The sequence below is a fragment of the Bufo bufo genome, chromosome 1 (genome assembly GCF_905171765.1).
Source record: "Bufo bufo chromosome 1, aBufBuf1.1, whole genome shotgun sequence".
NCBI classification, from domain to species: domain Eukaryota; kingdom Metazoa; phylum Chordata; class Amphibia; order Anura; family Bufonidae; genus Bufo; species Bufo bufo.
The window spans coordinates 235134797-235161822 of record NC_053389.1 but is presented as its reverse complement, the minus strand read 5'-3'; the positions used below and the strand labels follow the sequence as shown (position 1 = coordinate 235161822).

General features: G+C 44.9%; 1 protein-coding gene across 5 annotated transcripts in view; it reads left to right on the top strand.

Annotated features, from left to right (window-relative positions):
* TBXAS1 (thromboxane A synthase 1) overlaps nt 1-27026 on the top strand; it is a 130955-nt gene that overhangs the window by 88086 nt on the left and 15843 nt on the right. The window contains exons 1-6 of one of the 5 annotated variants that reach the window (XM_040437298.1): nt 2394-2413; nt 19898-20005; nt 23716-23809; nt 23903-23955; nt 24252-24348; nt 26563-26679. In XM_040437298.1, coding sequence (XP_040293232.1) covers nt 19923-20005; nt 23716-23809; nt 23903-23955; nt 24252-24348; nt 26563-26679 — 444 coding nt within the window. In that variant the 5' untranslated portion in view covers nt 2394-2413; nt 19898-19922. Of the gene's footprint in view, nt 1-2393; nt 2414-7697; nt 7762-14549; nt 14590-18000; nt 18440-19897; nt 20006-23715; nt 23810-23902; nt 23956-24251; nt 24349-26562; nt 26680-27026 lie in introns of those variants that run through there. The other 4 variants (XM_040437281.1, XM_040437289.1, XM_040437275.1 and 1 more) reach the window with 4 other exon arrangements.

Sequence of the window (27026 nt, the reverse complement as noted above, 5' to 3'; positions counted from 1 at the left end):
TTAATCAGACCTCAGATCAGACACTCAATGCCTCAGATCAGACCCCCATGTCAGACATCAGTCCCCATCCATCAGCCCCCCATGTCAGCCATCCTGCCCCCATGTCAACCATTATGCCCCCATGTCAGCCATTAGCCCCCCATGTTAGCCCTTAGCCCCCCCATTTAAGCCATCATGCCCCCATGTCAGCCATCAGCCCCCATGTCACATTTCTCCCCCTCCATGTCAAATCACCCCCCTATGTCACATCTGCCCTCCATGTCACATTCCCCCCCTCCATCTCACATTTCTCCCGCTCCTTTTTACATAATCCCCTCTATCACATCACCCCATGTCAGATTTCTCCCCCTCCATCCATGTCACATTTCTCCCCCTCCAAACCATGTCACATCATGATCACATTATTACCCCCTATTTTGTCACATTTCTCCCCCCCCCCCCCCCGGCCGGCCCTGGCCCCATCCCCATGTCACAGACTACAGACATTGCCCCCCCCTCCCATCATGTCACGGTCACCCCCCCCCCCCCCCTCCATTTATCATTTTTTTAAACACATTTATGCCGTGCACTCTGGCGCTAGTGCGCTCATCAGTGATCACCTACCCACCTGTCCTGCTGCTAAGGCAATCTGGCTGTGTGTGAGTCAGACTCACAGACACAGTCAGCTCCAGTCCCTGCTGCCGCCCGCCGCCGCTGCGCCACTAGCCAATCACACCCCCCCCTGGCCTGACCCCATGTTGCCGGGCCTGTGCCGCTCTGTGAGTGAGGGCCAGGGCCGCACAGTGCACGCAGGCTGGGCCAGGCGGGCGGCGTCGCTGCGGCACAACTCACAAGTGATTAAAAAAAAAAAAGGTTAATTTTTCCGCCCTCCCCAGGGTGCGCCCTAAGGCAGCTGCTTGGTCTGCCTTATGGTAGCGCCAGCCCTGGTTCCACCGTAGTTCCAGAATGGATGGGGGCATTCTGCTGGACCAAATTCCACTTCATTTATGCTGGAATCTGTAGCAGAGGTTTCGGCATGTGAAATACAGAGGACATTATTATGACTGGTCTTCAAGGGGTTGTTCATCTTCTGGGAGTCTTTTGGCAGACCCTCCTCAAGGCCAGACCTGCGTAGGGAAACTTGCCTGCTCCTCGCTGCTGGGTACTAGCTCCTTCACCGCCGCTGCAGCGCTCAGTTCCACCACTGTCAACATCTGGTTTGACACTGCTGCGTCCAATGACTAGCCGCAGCAGTGGCCTGTCCCACACTGTGTCACATGACGAATTGATGTGGCCTAAGGTTGGTAGGTCACTGCTGTGGCCAGTCAAAAAAATTTGCGACTTTTCTACAACCTGCCGTCGCACGATTATTTTAAAACTGTGAAACAGTTGTGAAAGCATTGCCAAGTCGCGGATGAGTTGTGTGTCACGCACAACTTCCATTCAAATCAATGGATGAAAAGTTATCGGTGACCTGTGACCTTTTTGCCACTGTCAAGTCGCAGTCGCAGCATTTTCCATTTCTACAGCATTGACAATCATTACATAAAATTACATGTCACCATGGCAGGGGCGGATTGGCTACAGATCTTACAGGGAAATCTCCTGGTGGACTGATGCCCAGGGGGCCGCCTGAGCCCTCCTCGCGACCGGCCAGTGAGAGTTTTTGGGGATGTGTTTTGTGCTGCTGGCAGCATTTGGTGATGGACTGTGGTATTTGGCTCTGTTGGGGTGGTATAATGTGCCACAATATGGTATTGCTGGCCCTGCCTTCCATCAATTTGGACCTGGCTACAAAATGGGGCCACTTTTAGTATTTTTTCCAGGGCCACTTTAAAGTTTCCAGTCCGCCCCTGGCATATAACCGTGCCCTAATAGTGTGAATGCATTACATTCTGTCAGTGAGATATGTCCACCTAGAAGATAGAAGTTGTTGGATGTATGCACCAGTACTGACTTTTCCAAGCGCTGACCTAGGACAATATAGGTAAAATTAAAGGGGAACTCCACCAGAAATGATTCTCTTTTTCATCAGAACAAGGATCCAGAGGAGGATGAGTGCAGTTATTCCTGCTTTAGCCTTTCCTGGCTGAGATCTGATTAATCATAAGAAGCAGCTTAACTGCACTACATTACCCTAACTCCCACAGAAGTGAAGGCGGGCACACAGCTCTGTTCACACCTCCCTGATTCTATCTAGTTATACAGTACATTTTAGTCTTCATAAACTACGTTTCACAGCATCCTTTGCTCCAGCTTCCGCTGGAACTTCGAGCAGCATGGGAGTTGTAGTCTTCACAGTTGCTGACTCCCGTCTTTAAGATGCGTGCACAGAACTACGTATCCCAACGGCCCTCAGTAACGCGGTAAGGGCTCCCTCTGGTGGCGGGGATGGTGGATTGCAGCTCATTGCTTTTCATTCGGAGAGTGGCAGGTAAGAGAACACAGGAGGGGGCTAGGGTCCGGGGGCGGCAGGATAGGGAGCGCTGCTGCTGCTCAGAGGTGTCGGACTGCTCGGGTGCGCCTCATATTTGCAGCAGGTCGGGGTTTTCTGTGATGAAAATAATTCTCTTACTGCATGCCACTTTGTATTTTTTCCAACTTTTGCAGGCGCATGATAGGTTAATGAAAGCTGGGAGACAAAGAGTTAACAAAAGTCAGACAACAATATGTTAACAGGAGCTGGGAGCAGTGGGTTAATGGGACAGGGGCAGAGTCATGTAGGGTTGCCATCTCTCCCAACAAAAAATACCGGCCAAGATAAGCCACACAGGTGTTAAAGTGGTTGTCTCACTTCAGCTAATAATATCATGTATTTATAGTTAATACAAGGCACTTACTAATATATTGTGATTGTCCATATTGCTTCCTTTGCTGGCTGGATTCATTTTTCCATCACATTGTGCACTGCTCGTCTTTACGGTTACGACCACCCTGCAATCCAGGAGCGGTGGTCATACTTGTACACTATAGGAAAAAGCACTATCCTATTTGTGCTCCCACAGTCCTGGCCATCAGAGAGGCCACTGCTTTTTCCCATAGTGTGCAATCATGACCACCACTGATGGATTGCAGGGTGCTCTGTAACCATGGAAACGAGCAGTGTATAATGTGACGGAAAAATGAATCCAGCCAGCAAAGGAAGCAATATGGACAATCACAATACATTAGTAAGTGACTTGTATTAACTTCCTCTACATGATAAAAGCCATTTGCTGAAGTGAGACAACCCCTTTAAGTATGTCATAATGTGGCTCCCAGTATTAATAATGCCCGCCATTAGTGCTCCCAGAATTAATAATGCCCTCATTAGTGCCCCCAGTAATAGTAATGCCTCCATTAGTGCCTCTCAGAATTAATAATGCCCCCATTAGCGCCCCCCAGAATTAATAGTGCTCCCAATAGAGCCCCACAGTAATATTAATGCCCCCATTAGTGCCTCCCAATAATAGTAATGTCCCCATTAGTGCCCCTAGTAATAGTAATGCCTCCATTAGTGCCTCTCAGAATTAATAATTCCCCCATTAGCGCCCCCCAGAATTTATAATGCCCCCAGAATTAATAGTGCTCCCATTAGAGCCCCACAGTAATATTATTGCCCCCATTAGTGCCCTCCAGAATTACTAATGCCCCCATTGGTGCCCCCCCCCATATTAATAATGCCCCCCTTCTCTGCTTGTGCAAAAAAAAACAACTCACCTCATCCATTTCATCGCACCGCCGTGAACTCTAGCTGCTCACTGGAGGATTGATGACGTTTCGTCCTTACCCCGGCGCCATTAAATGGATGAGATTAGTTAAAGGCTGTACTAATGAGCGCTCCACAATGTAAGCGGGCACTAAATTACCTGCTTTGCCAATGAGTCACCGACCAGGTGGCAACCATAGATTCATTTTTAAAATGTAATCAGTGTCTCAGGCTAGATGGTGCATTTGGTGTAGACACTTTCATCTAACTTTATACCGTCCATTTCTATTTTTTGTATTGCGGAGACACGGACTGAAATCCTTTTCCGTCTCTTGCAGATTGCGGACCCATTCAAGTCTTCAAACGGAGTGCTTATGGCCAGTGCCTGTATATTGCGGACCCGCTGTTTGCGGTCCGCAATATGGCCACGGGGCACATACACTCGTGTTCATGAGCCCTAAGTTTCCTACATTGAGTTAGTAGTTGCTGGGAGGCAATAGGTCAACCTGATGCACGATGTAAATGTTCTGGATGCTGAGGTTCACTGCTAGGAACATTTCTAAAAAGTTTCATTCTGTTAAATGTACCTTTTCTGTAACACAGAGATGGAGACCTAGGCGTAGGAATGAGCCCCCCCTCCCTAGACCGAGTGTGCGCTGCAGCCTCTTCGCTGCTTACCAAGGACAGCGCTCTCTATCGTATAGTGGTTGTGCTTGGTATTACAGTTAAGCCTCATTCACTGGAATGATACTGAGCTTTATGTGTCCATGGGACATCACTGACCTAGGAAAAAACCAGAACGTTCATTGGAGCGCTGCAGTCTCTTCAAACAGCTGATCAGCGGGGGTGTCGGCAGTTGGATCTCCGACGATCTGATATCGATGACCTATCCTGAGGATACATCATAAGCCTCAGAATCTCGGAAAACCCCTTTAATCTGTCCCTGTGTTTTTTATGAGGGAAACTCTTTTCATGACAATTTGTGCTGTAGGTGTTGCTGTTCTTTGGGGTCTGTGCTGTGGGGCCCTCTTCAGTCAGAGAGGGTCCAGACAGTAAATCATTGTGTACCTTGATGGCGCCACAGCTGACGTCCCTTCCGCTGCTTGTACTGAAATCTTGTGTGCCCGCTGTGGCTTTACCCCTATATTGGGTTTTTGATGTTCAGAGTAAGTGTGGTCCTAGTTGGCTACTGGTGGTCAGTAACTTGTTCCTGTGTCTGCCACCAACGTGATCACCATCCTCCCATTTTCTGGAGGTCTTGTCCATGAGAAGCATTTCCATCCACCACCTGCTTACTGGTCGACTTTCCTATATCCGTCTCTCCGTATTTTCCAGAAGTCGCACTAATCATTTATTTCTTCTTCCTGCTTACTGTGTTGTTGTCGCCCTGCGGCGCCATGTACGAGTGAAGGTCGCATTCTTCACATTCTCTGTGACTTGTTTCCCTGAAATCTACAGTATGTGTAGCGAGGCAGAATCTCCCAGCAGATAGCGAGTGTCGACTCTTTCCATGCCTGCAGAATAAACCTTCCCAGGTGACCCTTACGGAATGCCTCCTTACTGTGGGACCCAGAAATGACGTCACTATGGAGAATTGGCGCAGTCATAGTTGTCTGCTTTTGAGGCTGTTTTTGGGAAGATCTCACAATCCCCACTCACAAATACTGGCCACACCACATAGACACAACCAGAATCCCCTGTTAATAGTGTGATCTACGCAATCAATATTAAAGGGGTATTCCGGTTATAACTCGGCTTTCTCCAGCGCTCCTATAGAAATAAAGGGGGGCTACACCAGGTCCGGGTCTCCCGTTGTCATGATTGCCGAAGGCCCCAGCAGTAGGACCCCCACGATATCTGATTGTTGTCCCCTATCCTGTGGATAGGGGATAACTTGTTATAACCGAGTACCCCTGTAATAGTGCCAGCAGAGTGGTCATATAAAAGACAGGGAGATGCACAAAATATACTTCCCTCAAAGTTCCATCATGTCTGTGTGATTTTCACGTTTTCTGACTGCTGTCAGTGAATGAGAACATTTCTTGCTTACAGTGACTGAAAATCCCTCCTTACCTAGACTTGCCCACACACGATGGGTTCATTACACGTTATTCAGTGATGATGATGTTCTTAAAGTTTTTTTTTACGATGACTTACACTTAACGGAGAAAGGTCTTGGGACACCTACTGGAGCTTTTATGACATCTCCTTCTAAATCCATAGGCATTAACATGGAGTTACTCCCCTCTGCAGGTAAACAGTTTCCACTCTTCTGGGAAGGCCTCTACAAAGACTTTGGAGTGTGTCTGTGGGCATTTTTTGCCCAATCATCCTCAAGACCATTCGTGAGGTCAGACACTTGTTGGCTGAGAAGGCCTGGCTCACACTCCCCATTCTAGTTCATACCAAAGGTGTTCCATGCAGTTGAGGTCAGGGCTTGGTGTGCAACTGTCAAGTTCTTCCACGCTGAAGTATTAAGGTTTCCTTCACTGAAACGAAGGGGCCTAGGCCAGCCCCTGAAAAACAACCCCATAACATTGTTCCTTCTTCATCTATCGCTACTGTTGGCACAATGCTGTCAGGCAGGTAACGTTCTCTCTCATGGCGGCATACCTCGCATTAAGTAATAAGCAACAATTAAATCATTAAATAAAGACACCAGACACTTGATTGTGGATAAAATTGGCCGTGATATTTATTTAGGGTTAAATATAAATAAATAAATATATCCTTTAACCCATACAGTACCGTACTAACATCCTAAATTACCTTTAGAAAATGATGCTAACCTAAAGCAGACCTATGGGGACTGTTCATTGATAACTATTTAATGAGGTATTACTATCTGTCTTAGGGCTCTTTCACACTTGCGTTGGTCTTTTCCGCCATAGAGTTCTGTCGTCGGGGCTCTATGCCGGAAAAATCCTGAACTTTTTATATAGTAACCACAGCGGAGGTACGGGGCTGTTTTGGAGCACTGCTGCAGGGTTGTAATGAGATAGCGCCGATGGATCGTGGTGTTGCTACACAGTAGATCTTAATGAGAGCACCCAACTAGTTTTTTATTGGCTAACACGGTACCAGACTTTTTCCTTTTTCTTTTGTGAAGGAACAGTTATGTGTCATCTTGCCTAATTTATTTTTCAGCAATATTATTCCCTGTTTCAGCAGCACAACTAGATGCATTTCTCTCAGAAGCAGGGGGGGGCGCGTATTCCTTCTGTGAAGTGTGCCAGCACTGTACTGCTGTGATGTCCTTTCACTTACTTGCCACTATGTTTTCAGCTCCAGGGCTCCTAGAATAGGAGGGATAAATCAAATTAAGTCCTCATGCACACGACCGTGTCCGTTTTGTGGTTCGCAAATTGTTGATCCGCAAAACACTGATTCCGTCCATATGCGGAACGGAACGCCAAGCCCTCAATAGAGTCCGTCCTATCCTTGTCTGTGATATGTACAAGAATAGGACATGTTCTAATTATTTTTGTGGGGCTGAGGAACAGACACACGGATGCAGACAGCACACATCGTGCTGTCCACATCTTTTGCGGTCCCTTTGAGGTGAATGGGTCTGCATCTACGGCTCGGATTGTGGATGGGCCTTACAGAAAGGCAGGAGGCTCCTATGATTTTAGAAGCAGTTCTTTGATCAGGCTCAGGATCTGAGCTAGCTCTGACACCCCACACTTCTTTCTCTGTTATTGATTTAGAAATTTGCTAGTTATACCATTCTCTATTAAATGAAATGTGTGTTAAAGTAGAGTGACTCATTAAGGAGGTGAGACGCTGTGTGCAGTCCTAGAATAATGATGTATATACCTATACTTTACAGACTATGGGGGCTATTACTTGTGGCTCATATCCACTTATACTATAGATTTCACATAAAAACTGAACTTTATGCTTCCTTATTACAACAATGGAAGCAGTCATACTTTCTTCAGTTTCATGTGAGAGTGGCACATGACGCAGCTGTCTTGAGGGTGACGTGCGGGCGTAGAGAAAGTCACTTGCAGAAGTTTTGTGTGTTCCTCTTTCTACATTCCTTGCACTGCATGCTCAGGCAGGTCAAATGGTCTCACAGAACACATAAGGTACTAGTAACTTAGATTTAGATTGTAAGCTAGATTGCTTTCAGTACTTTATACTGCTCCAAGAACATAAAGCACCTTATAATAGAAATACTGCAATATAATAATAACAACTACTATAATACTGCTGTGATGCTTCTACGTGAAATAATATAACTACTATAATACTGTCTCTATGTACAAGAATATAACTACCACAATACTGCTCCCGGAGTACAAGAATATACTGTAACTAGTATAATACTGCCCATATACACTGCGTGCAGAATTATTAGGCAAATGAGTATTTTGACCACATCATCCTCTTTATGCATGTTGTCTTACTCCAAGCTGTATAGGCTCGAAAGCCTACTACCAATTAAGCATATTAGGTGATGTGCATCTCTGTAATGAGAAGGGGTGTGGTCTAATGACATCAACACCCTATATTAGGTGTGCATAATTATTAGGCAACTTCCTTTCCTTTGGCAAAATGGGTCAAAAGAAGGACTTGACAGGCTCAGAAAAGTCAAAAATAGTGAGATATCTTGCAGAGGGATGCAGCACTCTTAAAATTGCAAAGCTTCTGAAGCGTGATCATCGAACAATCAAGCGTTTCATTCAAAATAGTCAACAGGGTCGCAAGAAGCGTGTGGAAAAACCAAGGCGCAAAATAACTGCCCATGAACTGAGAAAAGTCAAGCGTGCAGCTGCCAAGATGCCACCTGCCACCAGTTTGGCCATATTTCAGAGCTGCAACATCACTGGAGTGCCCAAAAGCACAAGGTGTGCAATACTTAGAGACATGGCCAAGGTAAGAAAGGCTGAAAGACGACCACCACTGAACAAGACACACAAGCTGAAACGTCAAGACTGGGCCAAGAAATATCTCAAGACTGATTTTTCTAAGGTTTTATGGACCGATGAAATGAGAGTGAGTCTTGATGGGCCAGATGGATGGGCCCGTGGCTGGATTGGTAAAGGGCAGAGAGCTCCAGTCCGACTCAGACGCCAGCAAGGTGGAGGTGGAGTACTGGTTTGGGCTGGTATCATCAAAGATGAGCTTGTGGGGCCTTTTCGGGTTGAGGATGGAGTCAAGCTCAACTCCCAGTCCTACTGCCAGTTTCTGGAAGACACCTTCTTCAAGCAGTGGTACAGGAAGAAGTCTGCATCCTTCAAGAAAAACATGATTTTCATGCAGGACAATGCTCCATCACACGCGTCCAAGTACTCCACAGCGTGGCTGGCAAGAAAGGGTATAAAAGAAGAAAATCTAATGACATGGCCTCCTTGTTCACCTGATCTGAACCCCATTGAGAACCTGTGGTCCATCATCAAATGTGAGATTTACAAGGAGGGAAAACAGTACACCTCTCTGAACAGTGTCTGGGAGGCTGTGGTTGCTGCTGCACGCAATGTTGATGGTGAACAGATCAAAACACTGACAGAATCCATGGATGGCAGGCTTTTGAGTGTCCTAGCAAAGAAAGGTGGCTATATTGGTCACTGATTTGTTTTTGTTTTGTTTTTGAATGTCAGAAATGTATATTTGTGAATGTTGAGATGTTATATTGGTTTCACTGGTAAAAATAAATAATTGAAATGGGTATATATTTGTTTTTTGTAAAGTTGCCAAATAATTATGCACAGTAATAGTCACCTGCACACACAGATATCCCCCTAAAATAGCTAAAACTAAAAACAAACTAAAAACTACTTCCAAAAATATTCAGCTTTGATATTAATGAGTTTTTTGGGTTCATTGAGAACATGGTTGTTGTTCAATAATAAAATTAATCCTCAAAAATACAACTTGCCTAATAATTCTGCACTCCCTGTACAAGAATTTAACCTTTTATAATAGTTCCTGATATGCAAGAATATTATCATTACTATAATAATCTTGTATTATGTGCAAGAATATAACTATATCAGTACTGAAGGAAAAAGCAGAATCCAGCCACCGGATAAAACACATGGTGTAGCTTTATTTCATCTTCAAAGGATCCAAGTAGGAGAACAAACACACAGTGACACTACAGCTTGTAACGTGTTCCGAGTGGAAACCTCAGTTGACTAACAGTGGGGTTTCCACTCGAAACGCATCACAAGTTGTAGTGTCACTGTGTGTCCGTTTTCCTACTTGGATCCTTTGAAGATAAAATAAAGTTACACCATGTGTTTTATCCGGTGACTGGTTATGCTTTTTCCTGCTGTTACTTGGTGGTCCACATCACTTCCATGCCCCAGGATTCCTGCTGGAGCTAGTTGTGATTTACCACAGTATACTATAATACTGCCTCCTATGTACCATAACAGGGGTGGACTGGCCACAGTCCCTACAGGGAAACTTCCCAGTGGGCCGCCTAAGCCCTCCTCATGGCCACCAGCCAAGTAAGTAATGATCTGACACTCCTAGAGCTGGGAGCATGTACCTATGTACCTGGCTGGCAGCGGCAGGTGCCCTCTCGCCCTGAATTCAACTGTATTGCCATCCTGAGGCAATTGGAGTAGGAGGACAGGATATGGTGCTGGCCTCCACAGTCGGGCATCTTCAGGGGAGGTATTTTGTGCTGCTGTTGCATAATTTTTTTGCTGTACTGTGGTATTTGGTTCTTCTGGGGCAGTGTAATTTGCTGCCCTGTAGTATTTGGCTTTGGTGGGGTGGTATTTTGTGCTGCAAAATGGCATTGCTGGCTCTGCCTACTTGTGTTGACCCCAACTACTTTTGTTGGCTCTGCCTTCTATTACTTTGGACCACCTACAAAATGGGCCCACATTTAGTTTTTTTCCAGGGCCACTTTAAGTTTCCAGTTAGCCCCTGTACAAGAATATACTAAAATACTGTCTGCTATGTAAATAATATAACTACTGTAATACTTCCCCCTATGTACAAGAATACTACTATAATATAACTACTATAGTACTGTCCCTTATGTACAATAATTTAACTACTGTAATACTGCCCCCTATGTACAATAATATAACTACTATAATACTGCCCCTATATATAACTAGTATAATACGGCCTCATATGTACAAGAATGTAACTACTATAATACTGCCTTCTATGTACAAGAATATAACTACTATAATACTGCCTCCTATGTACAAGAATATAACTACTATAATACTGCCTCCTATGTACAAGAATATAACTACTATAATACTGCATCCTATGTACAAGAATATAACTACTATAATACTGCCTCCTATGTACAAGAATATAACTACTATAATACTGCCTCCTATTTACCAAGTCATAACTACGTTCACACTACTATAATAATGTTTACAGTGCCTGGTCGTCTTGAGAACGTGATTGTGACCCACTGAAATAATTGGTGGATGAGTGGGAGCAGCGGCACCACCATCTCAATATCGGCAGCCATCAATATAGGGCATTGTCTATGGCATCAAACGCGAGATCCTGGATCAGAATGTGACAGAACAGGATCTCTCACGTTAAACATTAATTGTGGGAAAGGTTACTGGTTTGTCAGCTGTTGAAAATTCTGGTTATTAACCCCTTGTGGGGCAACACTGCTTTACTTATCTTGTAATGATCTTCAGTTATGTCATATGCTATACTCCAAACTCATCCAAAGCTGCATTCACAAGTTTGCTGCCATCAGTGCTATGTTGACAAACAGCCTGCAGAGCATACACGACATCTTAAGGTGAATGCACATGTTCAGGATTTATGTGCTGAGAATCCGCACTGAAACCCACAGATGTTCGCAGGGAAATCCGTGCGGACAATCCGCATCAGTTGGTGTGGATTTACATGCAGATTTGGTGCGGGTTTTCCTCTCTTAATTGAAGTGAATGGAGAAAATCCGGTCAGGAAAAGTAAAATAAATTGACATGCCGCAGATTTGAAAATCCGCACCGCAGGTCAAAATCCACATAAAAAAAAATCTTGTACATGAAAATTTCAATTTCTCATAGAGTACAAAGTACATGACCTACACTGCAGATTTTCTGCATGGAAAATCTGCACCCAATCCTGATTTTGGGGATTTAGGCTTAACGCACAGCTTTCTGCTGCATTTTATTAGTGTTTTTTTGCCTGGTGCAAACACAATATCTATCATAGTGTATTACTGTTATGTTTTACTAATTCATTTATGTTATGTTTTGTTACACTCTGATCTTTGCTTCCAATATTCAATCACTGGCATGCTTATGTCATTTCCACCTCAAGATCATCTCCAGAATCTGTCCTTTCCTCAAGGTGATTATTTTCTTCATAACTCATTACTAATCACTTTTCTCCTCACTAAACTCTCCCCCCTTCAGTCTATCCTAAATGCAGCAGCCAGGCTCCTCTATCTGTCCACCCGCTACACCGATACCTCTAACCTAGATGTGCGGTCTGTAGGGGAGCTCAGCTGAACAGTGAAGCAGCTGCGCCCCCCAGCCTCTGTAGCCCCCCCCCTTGATACGCCCCTTGGTTATGGCCACCACGTTCCCCAGACTTGTCCACATGCAATTTTTATCTGTGTAGAAATTTAAAACAGAAAGTGTCTGCTAAGGCTCCATTCAGACATCCGCACTTTGGGTCCGGATCCGTTCCGCAATTATGCGGACCCATTCATTTTGAATAGGCACGGAAAAGATGCGAACAGCACACAGTGTGCTGTCCGCATCCGCATTTCCGGTACGCGGCTTCGCAAAAAATTGGAACATGTCCTATTCTTGTCCGCAGCTGCTTACAAGAATAAGCATTTTTATTGGAGTGCCGGCCCGGTGTTTTGCGGATCATTATTAAATATATTGAAGAGGATAGGGCCCAGTACTGACCCCTTTGGTACCCCACTAGTGACAGTGACCCAATCTGAGTGTGTACCGTTAATAACCACCCTCTGTTTTCTATCACGGAGCCAGTTACTTACCCAGAAAGATTATCAACATTAGGGTTAGGCCTCATGCACACGACCGTTGTGTGCATCCGCGGCCGTTGTGCTGTTTTCCGTTTTTTTTTTTCGCGGACCCATTGACTTTCAATGGGTCCGTGGAAAAATCGGAAAATGCACCGTTTTGCAGCCGAGACCGTGATCCGTGTATCCTGTCCGTCAAAAAAATATGACCTGTCCTATTTTTTGGACGGACAACGGTTCCCGGACCCATTCAAGTGAATGGGTCCGTGAAAGAACACGGATGCACACAAGATTGGCATCCGTGTCCGTGATCCGTGGCCGTAGGTTACTTTAATACAGACGGATCCGAAGATCCGTCTGCATAAAAGCTTTTTCAGAGCTGAGTTTTCACTTTGTGAAAACTCAGATCCGACAGTATATTCTAACACAGAGGCGTTCCCATGGTGATGGGGACGCTTCAGGTTAGAATATACATGACTGCCCCCCCCCCTGTAGTTAACACATTGGTGGCCAGTGCGGCCGCCCCCCCCCTCCCCTGTAGTTAACTCATTGGTGGCCAGTGGGCCCCCCCTCCCTCCCCTGTAGTTAACTCGTTGGTGGCCAGTGGGCCCTCTCCCCTCCTAATTAAAATCTCCCCCCCTATCATTGGTGGCAGCGGAGAGTACCGATCGGAGTCCCAGTTTAATCGCTGGGGCTCCGATCGGTAACCATGGCAACTAGGACGCTACTGCTGTCCCGGTTGCCATGGTTACTTAGCAATTTGTAGCAGCATTATACTTACCTGCGAGCTGCGATGTCTGCGTCCGGCCGGGAGCTCCTCCTACTGGTAAGTGACAGGTCATTAAGCAATGCGCCGCACAGACCTGTCACTTACCAGTAGGAGGTGCTCCCGGCCGGACGCAGACATCGCAGCTAAGTATAATGCTGCTACAAATTGCTAAGTAACCATGGCAACCGGGACAGCAGTAGCGTCCTGGTTGCCATTGTTACCGATCGGAGCCCCAGCGATTAAACTGGGACTCCGATCGGTACTCTCCGCTGCCACCAATGATAGGGGGGGAGATTTTAATTAGGAGGGAGGGGGGCCCACTGGCCACCAACGAGTTAACTACAGGGGAGGGAGGGGGGCCCACTGGCCACCAATGAGTTAACTACAGGGGAGGGGGGGGGGGCCGGCCGCACTGGCCACCAATGTGTTAACTACAGGGGGGGGGGTCTGCCCCCTGCTGCCTGGCAGCACCTGCCAGGCAGCAGGGGGCAGTCATGTACGCAGTTCTTTTAGTATATTCTAACCTGAAGCGTCCCCATCACCATGGGAACGCCTCTGTGTTAGAATATACTGTCGGATTTGAGTTTCACGATGTAACTCAAATCCGACGGTATATTCTAACATAGAGGCGTTCCCATGGTGATGGGGACGCTTCAAGTTAAAATATACCATCGGATTGGAGAAAACTCTGATCCTATGGTATATTAACTCCTGACTTTACATTGAAAGTCAATGGGGGACGGATCCGTTTGAAATTGCACCATATTGTGTCAACGTCAAACGGATCCGTCCCCATTGACTTGCATTGTAATTCAGGACGGATCCGTTTGGCTCCGCACGGCCAGGCGGACACCAAAACGACTTTTTTTTCATGTCCGTGGATCCTCCAAAAATCAAGGAAGACCCACGGACGAAAAAACGATCACGAAAAAACGATCACGGAAAAACGGAACGTGTGCATGAGGCCTTATTCACTTTAGAAAAAGACGACTGAGGGGCGATCTAATTACTATGTATAAATATATCAGGGGTCAGTACAGAGATCTATCCCATCAGCTATTTATCCCCAGGACTGTGACTGTGACGAGGGGACATCCTCTGTGTCTGGAGGAAAGAAGGTTTCTACACAAACATAGAAGAGGATTCTTTACGGTAAGAGCAGTGAGACTATGGAACTCTCTGCCTGAGGAGGTGGTGATGGTAAGTACAATAAAGGAATTCAAGAGGGGCCTGGACGTATTTCTGGAGCGTAATAATATTACAGGTTATAGCTACTAGAGAGGGGTCTTTGATCCAGGGAGTTATTCTGATTGCCTGATTGGAGTCGGGAAGGAATTCTTTCACCTAAAGTGGGGAAAATTGGCTTCTACCTCACAGTTTTTTTTTTTTGCCTTCCTCTGGATCAGCTTGCTGGATAACAGGTTGAACTGGATGGACGGATGTCTTTTTTCAGCCTTAAAGGGCTTGTCTCACTTCAGCAGATTGCATTTATAATGTAGAGAAAGTTAATACAAGGCACTTACTAATGTATTGTGATTGTCCATATTGCCTCCTTTGCTGGCTGAATAAATTTTTCCATTATACACTGCACGTTTCCATGGTTACGACCCTGCAATCCATCAGTGGTGGTCGTGCTTGCACACTATAGGAAAAAGCGTCAGCCTCTCTGGTGGTCGGGAGTGCACATAGGCTAGTGCTTTTTCCTATAGTGTGCTAGCATGGGCACCGCTGCTGGATTACAGGGTGGTCTTAACCAACAATACATTAGTAAGTGGCTTGTATCAACTTCCTCTACATGATAAATGCTATTTGCTGACGTGAGACAACCCCTTTAAGGCTGTATTAGATAGCCAGATCAGGTAGGCAGTTGTCAGAAGGGAAGCAAACGTGGTGGCAGTATTACACTGCCAGATTACTGCGAACTCTTGTTAGCAATCATCTGTTAGACAATCTGCTTGTCTAATACTGCCTTTAGACCTTATTCACACAGTCAGTGTTTGGTCAGTTATTTCCCTCAGTCATTGTGAGCCCAAACCAGATGTAGCTCAAAAACACACAACTGGAGCAAATCTTTCCATTATACCTTATGTCAAAATCACTGATGGAAATCACTGACCAAACATTGATGTGTGAATAAAGGATTGAGACGACCAGATATTCGAGCTGATTATAGGGAATGAAGATTCCTGTGAACACTCCCAACAATCTCCCCGTGTAAAGGTGCCGCTGATCATGCGCTCATCGGGTGAAACTGTCATACATGCAGGCACCTAAATTATTGTTTCTGGGCAGCAGATCGACTGGTCCAAACAGCGATCGGCTGCCCTGAAACAATGTTGCTGTATGAGGACGAGTGATCGCAGTAGCCATCCCTTGTTCTCATACTGTGGAGGAGATTGCTGCATATAAATGGGCACTTCACCTCCACTGAACAAGCAGCCGATTGTCGGGAAGGAACAGTTCCTTCCCGACAATCTGCTGCTCATCGGCCCGTCTAAATGCACCTTAAGGGCTCAGGCACACGACCATTGCCCGGCCGTGCCTGTATTGCGGCCTGCTTGAATGGGTCTGCAATACGGAAGGTGCGGAACGGAGGCGGAAACAACACTACGGGGTGCTTCCGTGGGTTTTCTGTCCATGCCTCCGCACTGCAAAAAAGTAGTAGCATGCGGATTGCGGACCCCATTCAAGTGAATGGTTCTGTGTCTGCAGATGGTGGGTACACTGTTGGTGCCCGTGCATTGCGGACCGCAACATGGGCAAGGCTGGCACATGTGAAAGTAGCATATGTAGCATATGTAGCAATGGCTTCCGAACCAAAAGCCATTGTCTGCCAATAATCCCCGCACTTAATGCAGCTCCTTCTGCGTTTCTCTAATTAGTAGGAAGGTGACTGGGCCTCTTTAAAAAACAATTTTACCATTTGTGTCACCCCCATTACATCATAGATTGTAAGGTCTTGAGAGTAGGGCCCTCATTCCTAGAGTCTCAATTGTATATTAGCCTGTAATCATGTGATGTCTATTTTGATTGGTACATGAACCCCCTGAATTGTAAAGCGCTGAGGAATATGGTGGCACTGTATAAATAAAGATTGTTACTGCTGCAGAGGATGCTCTGTACAATCTAAACATACTTCATTTGTATTATACATTACTCACAAAAAGTTAGGGCTATTTGGCTTGTGGGTGAAATTTCAGTATGGACCTAAAATGCGCTCTAACCTTTACAGGTGAACTTAAAGGGGTTGTCTCATCACAGACAATGGGGGCATATCGCTAGGATATGCCCCCATTGTCTTATAGGTGTGGGTCCCACCGCTGGGATCTGCACCTATATTGGGAATGGAGCCCCGCAAAGTGGTGGCTGGAGGACTCCGATCCGGCCACCACCAAGGGTTCTCCCCATAGAATTGAATGGGAGTGTACCGCACAGGACCGCCCACCACTCCCATTCACTTCTATGGCCTCGACGGAAATAGCCAAGCCAGTGCTCAGCCATAGAAAATGGAGGACGGCTGCGTATGCGCAGTGCACCCTCCACCACTTTCGGGGCTCCATTCTCTATATAAGTGCGGGTTCCAGTGGTGGGACCCGCACCTTTTAAGACAATGCAACAAGGCCTAATTTCATCTTCATGGACGACAATGCTCCAGCTCATCGAGGTTGCATCATTAGGGAACGGCTGCTGAAGACTGGGGCACCTAAAATGGAGTGGCCTGCACTTTCTCCAGAACTGAATCCCATTGAAAACCTATGGGATCAGCTGAGTCACCGTGTTGAGTCTCGTAACTCTGTACCCCAGAACCTCAATGTCCTGAAGGCCGCCCTTCTAGAAGAGTGGGATGCAATGCCTCAGCAGACAATAAGGCGACTTGTGAACAGCATGAGACGTCGTTGTTAAGCTGTAATTGGTGCTCAAGGCCACATAACAAGTTATTGAGACATTGACATTTTTGTGGGGGTATACCCACCACTGGTGTTCGCTTTTGTTTCCATAAATAGTTTGAGATGAGGAAATTACCATGGCATGCTTCTACTTTCATGATAAATCACTGTAGTGTGAACTTTTATATATTTTCCATACATTTCACCCGAAAGCCAAATACCCACTTTTTGTGAGTAGTGTGCACGTCATCCGAATGCTTGTTTTGTTAATCACGATCTCTCCTGACCTATCTATACACATGCCAATAGGTAACCTTCATCTTTCACAATACAGCACTGTGTTTATGGACTGAATGAAGAATACAGCTCTGGAAGTAACTCAACAATAATACAATATAACAAAAGCCAGAATGTGAATCCAGCTCTGGATGTGACTGGAGCTTATAAGATGAGCAAAGCTAAGCATAATGCACGGCATCAAAATAAGGCATTAGAATATTCTTTGACATTTATCACTCATTCGAGTTTTTTTCCGCTAGGTTTGGATTACTGGTATGAAGGTGTTCAGTGGTGTTTATCTAATCTCTTGGCAAAGCATTGGTTTATAATATGGAGACGTCTCTGATCTCCAAGATGTTCTTTCTGACAGGCAGCTGGTCTGACATGTATAAGCACTGTATTACAACACGTAGCGAATAGTGCCTGCTTTAGAACAATAGATTCATAACCTTCTATAAACATGAACATGCCAAAGCACGCTTAGCGTACTAAAATTTGGGAGGTTGTTGAAAGTCTCCATTTTCAGGGCAGATCTCCCTTCCAACCTTGTGACCCTCTAGTTCATTTGGATGGTGGAAGAAGCATAGCAGTTGTGTCTTATCGATGCTTCTGTGTAAAGCAGACATGTCTGGCGTAACTCACCTTGGATTACCTGATTAGTCGGGGTACTGAAAATGACTCCTTGGCTTCAGATTTTTGGCAAAGTCTACAGATCTGTGAGATGCAATCTTCTAGGTGTCTGCATGATCCGACCGCCCCCTCACCATACTGCCCCAGATCTCTGTTATGACAGACTGACAGACAGTACCGTACACAGTGACTCCTCGGGTATCACACCCGGCACACGTTAACCCTTACACACAGACTGCGACTGTTCTGTAAAAGTAAGTAAACCATGGAAATGTTCTGTATTTATAGGCACTGCACAGTACCACTTCTCCTGTCCTGTATACTGGGTGTAATTCTCAGTATCTGCTCTTATTCTGTATATATGGACACTGCACAGTACCACTTCTCCTGTCCTGTATACTGGGTGTAATTCTCAGTATCTGCTCTTATTCTGTATATATGGACACTGCACAGTACCACTTCTCCTGTCCTGTATACTGGGTGTAATTCTCAGTATCTGCTCTTATTCTGTATATATGGACACTGCACAGTACCACTTACCTTGTCCTGTATACTGGATGTAATTCTCAGTATCTGTTCTTATTCTGTATATATGTACACTGCACAGTACCACTTCTCTTGTCCTGTATACTGGGTGTAATTCTCAGTATCTGCTCTTATTCTGTATATATGGACACTGCACAGTACCACTTCTCCTGTCCTGTATACTGGGTGTAATTCTCAGTATCTGTTCTTATTCTGTATATATGTACACTGCACAGTACCACTTCTCTTGTCCTGTATACTGGGTGTAATTCTCAGTATCTGCTCTTATTCTGTATATATGGACACTGCACAGTACCACTTCTCCTGTCCTGTATACTGGGTGTAATTCTCAGTATCTGCTCTTATTCTGTATATATGGACACTGCACAGTACCACTTCTCTTGTCCTGTATACTGGGTGTAATTCTCAGTATCTGCTCTTATTCTATATATATGGACACTGCACAGTACCACTTCTCCTGTCCTGTATACTGGGTGTAATTCTCAGTATCTGCTCTTATTCTGTATATATGGACACTGCACAGTACTACTTCTCTTGTCCTGTATACTGGGTGTAATTCTCAGTATCTGCTCTTATTCTGTATATATGAACACTGCACAGTACCACTTCTCCTGTCCTGTATACTGGGTGTAATTCTCAGTATCTGCTCTTATTCTGTATATATGGACACTGCACAGTACCACTTCTCCTGTCCTGTATACTGGATGTACTTTTCGATAGCTTATGTGGATCAGTGCAGGGACATCTAGTGGACACAGTACAAGGAAAGATATATGTTATTCATCCTAGTTTTGGATCGTAGCTCATTATACTTCTTGCTGTAACTTGTGATCCATGAAGGTTCTTTGGGGCGATGAATATGCATTGGTGTCTACAGAAGACTGATTAGTAGAGTTGTCCTGTGTGCCATATGATGGCGTGTTCTTTATCATATCCAGCCAGTCATCCTGGTTTTCTATGTGTTATCGGTGGAGAGGAAGTGGTACTATGTGTGGTGGGCAGTCTGCTCATGATAACTTCATCATATTCAGTGTTTATTCAGTTTTCCTGGATGCGAAGGAACGTAATAAATAAATATTTATGAGACACCCCGCCTCATCCTGTGCGGGCTGCCGTCGCTCCCTGGACATGCTGCCTGTTGCTGAAATGTGCATTATTTTTCACAGGAACTGACTGAAAGACACAGGAGAAATGGAGGAGTCCTGGGTGGATGGACTGGACGACACTAAAGTAACCCTTGCCCTTATTGCAGGATTGCTAGGATTACTATACTGGTGAGTGATGTCAGTAAGAGGGGTCGGGGCTGTGACAACCTCTCAGACATGATATAGAGGCTGGTTGTCAGCAGTAATAGATGGAATAGCTGTTACTGTAGTATAAGGTGTGTGGATCTCATGTCTGATCACAGTGTAATTATATTACTATTATATTCAGTGATGTCAGTAACAGGGGGCGGGGCTGTGACAACCTCTCAGACATGATATAGAGGCTGGTTGTCAGCAGTAATAGATGGAATAGATGTTACTGTAGTATAAGGTGTGTGGATCTCATGTCTGATCACAATGTAATTATATTACTATTATATTCAGTGATGTCAGTAACAGGGGGCGGGGCTGTGACAACCTCTCAGACATGATATAGAGGCTGGTTGTCAGCAGTAATAGATGGAATAGCTGTTACTGTAGTATAAGGTGTGTGGATCTCATGTCTGATCACAATGTAATTATATTACTATTATATTCAGTGATGTCAGTAACAGGGGGCGGGGCTGTGACAACCTCTCAGACATGATATAGAGGCTGGTTGTCAGCAGTAATAGATGGAATAGCTGTTACTGTAGTATAAGGTGTGTGGATCTCATGTCTGATCACAATGTAATTATATTACTATTATACTCAGTGATGTCAGTAACAGGGGGCGGGGCTGTGACAACCTCTCAGACATAATATAGAAGCTGGTTGTCAGCAGTAATAGATGGAATAGCTGTTACTGTAGTATAAGATGTGTGGATCTCATGTCTGATCACAGTGTAATTATATTACTGTTATATTCAGTGATGTCAGTAACAGGGGGCGGGGCTGTGACAACCTCTCAGACATGATATAGAGGCTGGTTGTCAGCAGTAATAGATGGAATAGCTGTTACTGTAGTATAAGGTGTGTGGATCTCATGTCTGATCACAATGTAATTATATTACTATTATACTCAGTGATGTCAGTAACAGGGGGCGGGGCTGTGACAACCTCTCAGACATGATATAGAGGCTGGTTGTCAGCAGTAATAGATGGAATAGCTGTTACTGTAGTATAAGGTGTGTGGATCTCATGTCTGATCACAATGTAATTATATTACTATTATATTCAGTGATGTCAGTAACAGGAGGCGGGGCTGTGACAACCTCTCAGACATGATATAGAGGCTGGTTGTCAGCAGTAATAGATGGAATAGATGTTACTGTAGTATAAGGTGTGTGGATCTCATGTCTGATCACAATGTAATTATATTACTATTATATTCAGTGATGTCAGTAACAGGGGGCGGGGCTGTGACAACCTCTCAGACATGATATAGAGGCTGGTTGTCAGCAGTAATAGATGGAATAGCTGTTACTGTAGTATAAGGTGTGTGGATCTCATGTCTGATCACAGTGTAATTATATTACTATTATATTCAGTGATGTCAGTAACAGGGGGCGGGGCTGTGACAACCTCTCAGACATGATATAGAGGCTGGTTGTCAGCAGTAATAGATGGAATAGCTGTTACTGTAGTATAAGGTGTGTGGATCTCATGTCTGATCACAGTGTAATTATATTACTATTATATTCAGTGATGTCAGTAACAGGGGGCGGGGCTGTGACAACCTCTGACATGATATAGAGGCTGGTTGTCAGCAGTAATAGATGGAATAGATGTTACTGTAGTATAAGGTGTGGATCTCATGTCTGATCACAATGTAATTATATTACTATTATACTCAGTGATGTCAGTAACAGGGGGCGGAGCTGTGACAACCTCTCAGACATGATATAGAGGCTGGTTGTCAGCAGTAATAGAAATTACAGACATTTTGGTATGTGCCAGCAGACCAGGGGTTAAACCTTTTTGGTGGGCAGGCAGTTGAGTGTTTGTCGCCATCCCCTGGTCTCCTGGATGATTCTTATGCATGAAGACAGGCGTGAACAGTAACTGGCCACTTGTATGTGGGGGTGGAGCCCCCCTAGGAGGCGGCTCTGCTGGTGTCTGTATTCACCTATTTCTTGGGTCTCCCCCCCCCCCCCCCCCCCCCGGGCAATGCTGAGTACTCTACATCTGCATACTGTGGGAACAGGAGGGGATTGGTAAACCCTCCAGAAGGGGAGAGGGGTCACAACAATCTACAGTGGTGACTCTACCGAGGGAGGGGTCTCATCTCTTCGCATAAATCCTGAGATTATACACATGCACTTTTCTTTGTTATTGACCTGCCTGTGTCACTGGAATTTTGTTCATACACCAGGAAGCTCAGGATGTATAGTGCTCTAGGTCTAACCCAGTGTCATGTTGCAGAGCAGGGTACTGTGGAAGACAGAAAAAAACGACTTTAAGAGTACCTGTGCCCAATGTGGATTTGTATGTAGGAAATCAGCATGAAATCCGCACCACAACCGCACAAACATTTGCACTATTTCCTGTGGTTTTGGTGCATTTTGTGTGCAGTTTTTAGGATGCCAGCACACGGGTGCGGGGTAACAATCAAATATTCTGAATGAATTTTCTTGCATATTTCTGACTGTTTCTGCACCACATCAAGTTACTTGCAGTTTTTGGTGCGGATTTGATGCAGATTTTTGCCGCAGATCTCATTCTCTGTATTGCAAAGGGTGAAATCTGCACAGAAAAAACACACACACAGTTGACATGCTGCGGGTTTCTAAATCTGCATGGCAGGTCAATTTACCCACTAAAGCCTCATTTACACGTCAGTGTTTGGTCAGTAATTTCCATCAGTGAAATTTCAAAGGTTCCGCAAAAAAGAAACGGACTCCGTATGCCTTCCGTTTCCGTATTTCCGTTTTGTTGAAAGATAGAACATGTCCTTTTATTGCCCGCAAATCGCTTTCCGTGGCTCCATTCAAGTCAATTGGTCCGCAAAAAAAACGGAACACATACAGAAATGCATCCGTATCTGTTCCGTTTTTGCTGAACCATTTATTAAAAATGTTATGCCCAGCCCAATTTTTTCAATTTACTGTATATGCCATACGGAAAAACGGAACAGAAACGGAAACACAACGGAAACAAAAAAAACTGAACAACGGATCCGTGAAAAAAGGACCACAAAACGCTGCAAAAGCCATACGGTCGTGTGAAAGAGGCCTTATACCTTATGTCTGTGGAGGCTCCAATCCCTGATGGAAATCACTGACCGAACACTGACGTGTGAATGAGGCTTAAAGAAAAGCAAAAGTGTAGATGAGATTTGTCAAATCGGATTCACTTTACTTGTACTGTATTACACTGCGGCTTTTCTGCATCAAAATCCACATGAAAAAATCGAATCCCGAAGGGTGTCTGCACACGGATGCAAATTTGAAAACCAAAATTCTGCACGGGTTTTCGTGCGGATTTCTGTGTTTCCGCACCAAAATCCGCATGTGCTACTTGAGGACTATGTTGCGGATTTTGATGTGGTTTTTCCCTGATCTCAACCATTGCATTGCAGAGGGTGAAATCTGCACTAAAATCCGCAAAAACAACATGCTGCAAGATTCAAAATCCGCACGGCCGGTCATATTCCCCACAGAAGAGAAAAGCAAAGTATGCAGGGGATTTGTCCAATCTCATACGCTTTGCCGTTACTGTATTACGCTGCAGTTTTTCGACATGTGCGGCTAGCCTACAGGGTTATGTCCATGATATATAATTAACCGTATGATGACTGGGTTTCATGGGAGATGGGGAGGTTCCTGGATTCAATTATTTAATGGCCGCTTCTCCTGCAGGTATTCTATATCGGCTTTCTCCCAGTTGCAGAAAATGGGGATAAGACATCCTAAGCCGACTCCGTTCATTGGGAATGTGTTGCTGTTCCGGAAGGTTAGCTGATGGGAGTTGCTGCTCTTCTAAGCTGGTTTTCCTCTTTCACTTTTCCTCTGCTTAGTAACTGTAAATCTTAATATCATTTCCAAGGGCTTCTGGGAAGGATCCAGTCAGATTCTGAAGAAGTACGGACCTATCTCCGGGTAAGTGCAGTACGTTGCAGTCCGATCCTTTTGCTTTACTTGTCTTGTAAGTTCTACTCCAGTCGCACTCAGAGCTTCCTTGACATTCTCTTTGCGTCTCTTTGTGCTCAGGCTGTAGAATCTTATTGGTCCCTTTTGGGTTCAGTGTCTGTACAAGATCATGCTCTGCTGTAAGTCATTGCAGGACATGTTGTGTTCACACCAGGAAATACGTTTCCCATAATGCAGTGCAGCAGAGTGCCTTGTATACCTGACCGCACCTGACTATGAGCGTATTCTATCTGAATATTATATAGGTATTACTTGGGACGACGTCCGATGGTTCTCTTGTCTGACCCGGAGGCCGTTAAGCAGGTTCTTCAGAAAGACTTTTTGAACTTTACTAACAGGATGGTAAGTTCTGCTTGCTGTCAGTGAATGGAAACATGAATGTTTGCCTCCAGGGGATAAACAACCCTGAGGATTTGCTACAGTTGTATCCAATTTAGACAATTCTCTGTGAACTGTATTAGGTTGCTCCTGAGCTGAGTAGGAGCATCATACTGGTGCATCTCAATAAATAACAGTGTCATCGAAAAGTTAATTAATTTCAGTAATTCAGTTCAAAAACTGAAACTCATATATAATATAGACTCACTACACACAGAATGATCTATTTCAAGTGTTTATTTCTTTTAATGTTGATTATGGCTTACAGCTAATGAAAACCCAAAAGTCAGTAAAACTAGAATATGGTTAAAAAATGTCCAATATTGTAGACTCATGGTGTCACACTAATCGGCCTGCCAACAGAAAACACCTGCTAAGGTTTCGTAAGCCTTTCAAATGGTCTCTTCTTGGTCTTGTTCAGCAGGCTACACAATCATGGGGAAGACTGCTGACTTTGCAGTTGTCCAGAAGTCAGTCATTGACACAAGGAGAGTATAAAAAGCTGGCTGTTCAGAGTGCTGTATCCAAGCATATTAATGGAAAGTTGAGTGTGGTAGAAAAGGGTGCACAAGCAACAGGGATAACCACAGCCTTGAAAGGATTGTGAAGATTCACAAGAAGTGGACTGCGGCTGGAGTCAGTGCTTCAAGCGCCACCACACACCGATGTATCCAGGACATGAGCTACATCTGTTGTATTCTTTGTGTCAAGCCAATCATGACTTAAAGACAACCTCAGAAGCGTCTTACCTGGGCCAAGGAGAAAAAGGACTGGACTGCTGCTCAGTGGTCCAAAGTCCTGTTTTCAGATGAAAGTAAATCTTGCGTTTCATTTGAACATTAAGGTTCCAGAGTTTGGAGGGAGAGTGGAGAGGCACACAATCCGAGTTGCTTGAGGTCTGGTGTGAAGTTTCCACAGTCAGTGATGGTTTGGGGAGCCATGTCATCTGCTCGCGTTGGTCCACTGTTATATCAAGTCCACAGTTAGCACAGGCGTCTACCAGGACATTTTAGAGCACTTCATGCTTCTCTCTGCTGACAAGCTTTATAGAGATGCTAATTTCATTTTCCAGCAGGACTTGGCACCTACCCACACTGCCAGAAGTACCAATACCTGGTTTAATAACCACAGTATCACTGTGCTTGATTGGCCAACCAACTCACCCTGACTTTCTCAATACCCAAGGGGTATTGTCAAGAGTAAGATGAGACATCAGACCCAACAATGCAGACGAGCTGAAGGCCACTATCAAAGCAACCTGGGCCTCCATAACACCTAAGCAGTGCCACAGGCTGATCAATGCCACTCCACATTGATGCACTAATTCATGGAGAAGGAGCCCCGACCAAGAGTGCATATACTGTATATACTTTTCTGTAGGTCAACATGTCTGTATTTAAAAATAGTTTTGAATTGGTCTTATATAACTGTGATGGCTAACCTCCGGCACTCCATCTGTGGTAAAACTACAACTCCCAAGATGCACACTTGCTTAGCGGTTGCCAGAACTCCATAGAAATGAATGGAGCATGCTGGGAGTCATAATTCCACCACAGCTGGAGGTTAGCCATCACTGTTATATAATATTCTAGTTTTCTGAGATACTAACTTTTGGGTTTTCATTAGCTGTAAGCCATATTCCTCAACATTAATAGAAGTTAAAGGGGTTGTCTCATCATGGACAATGGGGGCATATTGCTAGGATATGCCCCCGTTGTCTTAGAGGTGCGGGTCCCACCGCTGGGACCCACACATATATAGAGAACGGAGCCCCGCAGAAAAAGCCGAGCCAGCGCCCATAGAAAATGATTGGAGGGCGGCTGCACATGCGCAGTGCGCCCTCCTTCACTTGCGGGGCTCCGTTCTCGATATAGGTGCGGGTCCCGCACCTATAAGACAACGGGGGCATATCCTAGCAATATGTCCCCATTGTCCATGATGAGACAACCCCTTTAAAGCTTGAAATACATCACTCTGTCTGTAATGAATCTATATATGTTTCATTTTTTTAAATGGATTACTGAAATAAATAAACTTTTTATTTATATTCTAATTTATTGATAAGCACCTGTACATATCGTTCTCTAGTGGCAGTAATATAGGAAAAATGGAGCCACTTATCATTTACGCTTCTGAGAGTGTCAATTATATAATGTCCTCCTAATCTGATCCCTGCAGAAGATGAACCTGGCAACCAAGCCAATGAGTGACAGTCTCCTTTGCCTCCGCGATGAGCACTGGAAACGTGTGCGCAGTGTTCTGACCCCGTCTTTCAGTGCAGCGCGTATGAAAGAGGTAGGTTCATGCCAGGCTCGTCAGCAGTACATTTTCTACCACTGTGTGCTGTTTTTTTTGCTGTGTCAGTCAGGCTCATCATTACACACATAGCCACATGCTGTTTTCTTCATACGTTATCCAGTTTTGCACTTAAAGAGGTATTCCCATCTCACTAGGATATGCCATCAATGTGAGATAGGTGTAGGTCCCACCTCTGAGACCTGCTTCTATCTCCAAAAGGACCCCTTCCCCCCCTGAAGTGAAGGAGAGCAGATTGTGCATGCACAGTTACCCTCCATTCACTACTACAGGACTTCCAAAAATAGCTGATCACGCTCACTTGGCTATTTTCGGAACTCCCACAG